The sequence below is a fragment of the Crassostrea angulata genome, chromosome 10 (genome assembly GCF_025612915.1).
Source record: "Crassostrea angulata isolate pt1a10 chromosome 10, ASM2561291v2, whole genome shotgun sequence".
Classification (NCBI taxonomy): Eukaryota; Metazoa; Mollusca; class Bivalvia; order Ostreida; family Ostreidae; genus Magallana; species Magallana angulata.
Genome location: NC_069120.1, coordinates 35,178,379 through 35,184,317, shown reverse-complemented (window position 1 = coordinate 35,184,317; position 5,939 = coordinate 35,178,379). Strand labels below are relative to the sequence as shown.

The 5,939-nt window shown below is 35.8% G+C and overlaps 1 protein-coding gene across 1 annotated transcript; it reads right to left on the bottom strand.

Moving 5' to 3' along the window:
- Window positions 1-1,339: 1,339 nt before the first annotated feature.
- Window positions 1,340-5,362, bottom strand: LOC128166895 (uncharacterized). Its single transcript, XM_052832347.1, has 2 exons — window positions 4,206-5,362; window positions 1,340-3,767 (listed from the first exon to the last, which is right to left on the bottom strand). The coding sequence occupies exons 1-2, from the start codon at window positions 5,127-5,129 to the stop codon at window positions 2,133-2,135; spliced, it is 2,559 nt and encodes an 852-aa protein (XP_052688307.1). The 5' UTR covers window positions 5,130-5,362; the 3' UTR covers window positions 1,340-2,132.
- Window positions 5,363-5,939: the final 577 nt, after the last annotated feature.

Genomic DNA, 5,939 nt, shown 5'->3' with positions numbered 1-5,939 from the left:
ATTAACATTTTTGTCGACCAGAACGCAACACAGAAGGACCAGCTAATTTTTGTGAAGGTGAAATAAACTGCATGTAACTACAACTACTTGATGGTCTGATAGTGGGTATCTGTTCGTTTAAAGAAACAATTTACGGTCCGATGTAAAAAAAAAAATCTTCAAAATAAGTGATTTCTAAAGCATGATTAATAATGATAGTATTTATTTATTAATAATGATAGTATTTATATAGATTATAGATGGAAAAACTACCTTTAAATAAACATTTTAAGTTTAAAAAAAAACATATGTCCCAGAGAAAAGGGGGGGGGGTCCAAACCCCAGAACACTGGATCCGCAAATGGTCAGGGTCATGTATATATAGATGGATGTTAATCGCGTGTACCCACAGTTTTAGACCTATATGCACCTATCATCGCTAAAAGACGGAACTGTTGTTACTTCAGCCTGTCGTTGCTGAAGATCGAACCATCAACAGCCCAATTTACGCTAATGACGAAATTTACTATAATAAATGAAATTACACCAGAATAATATATAAGGGGGGGGGGGTATATTTCGGTGAGATAATTGGTTAAATTTTAATTAATCTATTATTATTATTATAATTACTCTGATAAATTTGGACATCATCGAAAAATGGTATAGCATTGTCATAGGAAACTGCATCATACTTCAGCAAATACACATTGAAAGGATTTGGAAGTCCACAAAACTTCATATTCCCAAGCCAAGTCTGATTCGGACCTCTCCTCACAAACCCAAAATCCGCACCTCTCCTCACAAACCCCTGATCCTCACCTCTCCTCACAAACCCCAGATCTGCACCTCTCCTCACAAACCCCTGATCCGCACCTCTCCTCAGAAACCCCTGATCCACACTTCTCCTAACAAACCCCTGATCCGCACCTCTCCTCACAAACCCCTGATCTGCATTTCTCCTCACAAACCCCAGATCCGCACCTCTCCTCACAAACCCCTGATCCACACCTCTCCTCACAAACCCTTGATCCGCACCTCTCCCATCTTCCCCAGTCAAGGGTTCTTAATTCGGACTCTAGCTGGATTTGTAAAGAAGAAAAAACTTTTAATTTAAGTATTTATGCCTTGATATTTCTAATCCTCAGAGAGTTTTTTATCGGTCTCATGACGTTAAAAGATTAAAAGATAATTACTGTGTCTGTAGTACAGTCTTTATTCACTATTTGGTTATGCTAAATTAAATGTATATCTATAATCTTAAATCTTTAGAATGACTCATTGTAAATTAAATGTTTTAAACCAGTGTAATTCACCAGAAGTGTTAAGAAACAACAATAAATTTTTAAAAAAAGATGAATTAAATAATGCAAATTTATTCTACAAACAATACATACAGTTTGTATAACAATATAAAATAAAATTAACACAAAGAAATGATATAAATTGATGCAGATTTTTTTTAAAATCAGGACATCTTTTATCAAACTATCACCATCATTATGATATGATCAAAGACAGATTAATTTTACATATATAGAGGTTACGGGGTCTTTTAAAAAAGCAACAACAGCGTTCTAATTAAAGTACTGAAAGTACTGGAAAGCTTTTAAGCAAGCGTGTTATTTAATTGTTAGATCATTTGCAGAAAGGTTTCATTTTTGTATATTGTATAGTTCCTGTAAAAGCTAGAAAAAACCAAAAGAATAAGACAAGCCAATACTTTCATTTCATAGAAAATTTAATTTCATTGTCTTTTTCCTCTAAAACTATTTTTTTAAATAACAAACTAAAACAATAATTTTTTCTGATATTTACACAATGCTAGGTTTTTTTTTATGATTTCTAAAAATTTCGTGTTTTAAGTTTGAACACTCATTGTGTCGAGTATAGGACTATGATTTAGATTTCAAATCGGAAAACAAAAAGATAATTGGATCTAATCTTACCGCTAATTAATACTTTTTCGCGATTTTCAATAATATATAACCCCGTTAATTTAATATATATATTTTATATTAATAGATACGTAAATTGGCCAACACAACATCAAGACAACAGCAAACGAATAATTTTAATCAATATAAAAAAAACTCCAAATTTTAAAACACCGAAAGGCATGGGAAAGCGATTGTCACGTCTCTCTATATATCTTAATGTGACGTAACAAATGATCTTGAACTTTTATTACCCGAGCTGGTTTTTTCTCTCTCGTTAGCACAGCAGCACCTAAATGTGAGCCCAAATGCCAAATACAGAAACACGCCCTGACCTGCAGTAAATAAGGTGTGCAAAACGGAGAACAGATGAAGCTCAGTGAGCAAAGCCAAAAATCCAAACAGCCAAGACACTCCAGTAAGCGTTGATAACCGGAAGAATGCGCCAATATTCTTATGATCAGCAGACTTGCGTACTTCGTCCTTCTCTTGAATTCTACTTACCGTGACCAAAAACATAAACATGTTGAGACACACAGCGATGCCAACAGGTAGGGCAAAGGTGTATAGAACCATACTAGATTCTGCGATATAACAGGTAGTGAGAGAATATCCTAAATTCTCGCCTTGACTGGAACTGTAGCTTAAAATGACGTTGATTCCTACAGGAAGTATAGAGAGGAACGTGTTAGGCAGCAAAAGAAACAACACCCGTGCGTTCTTTCCAAAGCGTGCAACTCTCAAAGTTGTAAACGTTTGAAAAATTTGGAAAGTAGACAGGCTCATCCAAAATAGAACAGACAGCCAGAGAAAGTGCACTAACATGCCAACAGTAACACACAATTCTTTGCTCCAAAGGAAGTACTTCGAAAAGGTGTATACTGTATTGGCAAGTATCATTAAAACTGAAAGAATGATGATTTTTGTTCCTGAGGATGTAATGCGAGATTTTTTAGAAACAAAAGATAGAATTGTCAACACAGCCCCACAAGAAGAAAGAGACAAACAAGCGAGTGAGAGATATTTCTCTACTGAATCATCAATTGTATTGGACAGGGCTTGTGTTGTAAGAGAAAACCGATACCAGTCAAGACAAACTTGAAACTTCTGATTATTTAAAGACTGCTTGAAGTATCTTGAGGGAATACAGTTTTGGTTGTCGGTGAGACACAGGGTGAAGTTTGACAACTCAAGTCTTGCATCAGCCGTCTCTATGTTAACTTTTGGACAACGATACCAGTCGGCCACGACCACAATATGGGCTTTTTCCTTGACACAATTATATCGTCTGTTATCATTTGCCTGATTAGCAATGTCGAATAGTTTACTATGTAGCGTTTTAAATGTAATTGGGTGGATGTAATGGGGATCTTTATAAGCATAAAAATTATCCTCATACAAATGAAAGCGTTGGCCAATAATAAACCCGGTGACATTTATTCTATGGTTGAATAGTCTATCGGAGAGTTCGATTTCATTTTCAAAAGTAACTATTCGGATCAGATTTTCTATGAAGCTGTCAATGTTATGTGGATGATTCACCGATAGTTTGACGACCACCCCGTGATAAATAACATCTGTTTTACGACTGGGACCGCCGCCTTGTTCGTCAATGGGACTCAGAACTGTTATTGTACACAGGTACCTGGAAATGTTATTCTGAGCAAAGACGCCCTGTAGAAAGTCCCTCAATGATTTTTTTACGTCCACCTCTAACCCGACTGATTCTGTGGGATAGAACATCATGTTGACTTCGTAGTTGTTTTCTCCCATTGTTGAGTACATGGACTGACAAACAGTATTTCCTTCTAAAATGTACTCGTCTTCACAAGTCAGCTTTAAGCATTTGTCCTTCAAAAGAGAAAGGGAATTTAGCAGTTTTTACTTCGACTATTTAAGTACTTCATTAGCGCTCTCTATTTTATATATGATGAAAATAAAACTATTCTCAAATAACGAAAAGAGGGATTAATTTATATATATTAGTAGTTACCGTTGAAAACTGTGTGTTCTAATTGATTTTGAAACAAGGTTTTGTTTTTGTAGTATTGTTATCAAACTGAAGTTATAAAGTGATAAAGAAATTTGTACACCAATGTTTTTGCAGGTATTTTAAATCAAACACTCGATCCGTGTTATATTTAAAAGTTTATTGTAGGTCCTACCGATTTATGGATACTAGAATTGGGGGTTTACAACATGTATGTATATGAATCGTTACGCAGTATGCGTAAATTTCATTGAATTCATTTTAAGGATCCGGAACAACGATACCATTCACATGCTTACCAAAAAGGTGTCGTATAATTCGCCATCTGTACACATTTCATCTTGAGTTACCGTGCGAGTTTCTCCAGCGATCTCTTTTTCCAAATTCAGAAGAGCAGAAAAAATCGGAAGTTTGTCCGCCCCCAGTTGAAATAAATGGCTGCTGTTTGGGCAGGCAATTGGAGCATCATATATTCTTGGAACGGTACACAGGTAACAGTAAACATTTCTATGTACGATACCTGTCATACACGAAAAGTATGGCAAATTATATGCAGCACAGGCATCCACCAGGTACGCTTTATCTGCTGGCAAGATGTTCGCGTTAATACAATAATTGTCATCAACTTCGGTACATTTCGAAACAATTTTCTGTAGCGAGACTGGTGGATAAAACAAGAAGTTACATGATGGGTAAGGATTGAAAACCAATCGCACAAATTCTCTGCTGGTTATCTTTGACAGCAACTCGGACCTCGACGTGCAAATAATTTGGTCATGGTTCCAGAATACCAAATCCGTGAAGTTTTCAGAGTGACACAGTGCGCAGCGTATGTTTCTGTAGGTTTCGTTTGTTCTGAGAGAAGTGACTGGAAGAGAAAGCGTGATGTTCCTTATGTCGGCTTTGGACAGCGGTGGCACACATCTTTCGCCACTTGGACATGTCTCTATCATCCAATACGACGCTCTGTGTGCTTGGAAAAGGACAGCAAACGTCGGGTTCCATAATGGTTTGAGACATGCTAATGGTGTGCTCTTCTTCCCCAAGCTGTTCTGGTCCAAAATATTTGAAGGACAACAATTCTTCTTCCTAGCGCAAGAGTCGTCACAGCTGCAAGTCGAACACGCAGGACTCATAGAACCACCAAACGTGTAATTCGTTTTAAAACTTTCCCCCTTGCACATGTCTTGTCCAGGGCAGACTGTCAGATAGTCAGCCAGCATGTTCCTTGCTGTAAGGTTTGTGATTGTTGATGTTATATTTAATGCTCCTGCCACGAGTTCTTCAGACGGAAGTACTTCAGAACGGAATGTGAAGCCCCCAGTGAAGCCCCCAGTTGGTAAATTAAAGCCTGCACAGTTGCTCCACCACGAGATGAATAATACCAACCGCAGCGCCTAAAATACACTCTAAAATTGTATTCGTGATATTTGCTAAGTTTTACTAATGCTTTTAAATAATTGTTTTCAAGAAATGTCCAGTCTTACTAGAACCCATTTTAAAGTAATATGATACTAGTAGATTTTTTAATGGTGGTAATTTCCTCAGTTTATTATAACCCTTATTTACACTTCCTGTTTTTCGTGCTATTTTCAGAATCTTTTTTAAATAAATCAAATTCAAAAGGGTGTAAAATAATACATACATTTGCATAACTGCGACGTTAAAAATGAATTTTATAGTTTTGTATTTTACTTTATGACTATTTTAGCTTTTTCAAATAAGACCTGAATTTTTAACTATAAATATTATTAATTATAGAAAAAATCAATATATTTTACATTTTTAACTTGGGTATTTTCCTATATTTCAATATAAAGCTCTTCTAAAGGAGATCAAAACAGTCTACAAATGGATACGACCATCGAGTCTTCTTAAGTATTTGTAAAAATGTAATTGAGCCCCATTACAAATTTGATGAAAAATAAAAGTTTAAAAAAAAATTATTTGAGGCATTGAAGATAGAAAAAAATTGAAGGAAAAAGATAAAAGATGACTCCGGTATTTTTCAAGTGCAATTCTGTAACCTACGA

Bases quoted from the DNA above. Each gene is read 5' to 3' on its own strand.
- LOC128166895 (XM_052832347.1), bottom strand. From the start codon at position 5,129: ATGCTGGCTGACTATCTGACAGTCTGCCCTGGACAAGACATGTGCAAG. The intron at 3,768-4,205 runs GTAAGCATGTGA...TCTCTTTTGAAG, and splicing joins AATTATACGACACCTTTTTG to GACAAATGCTTAAAGCTGAC.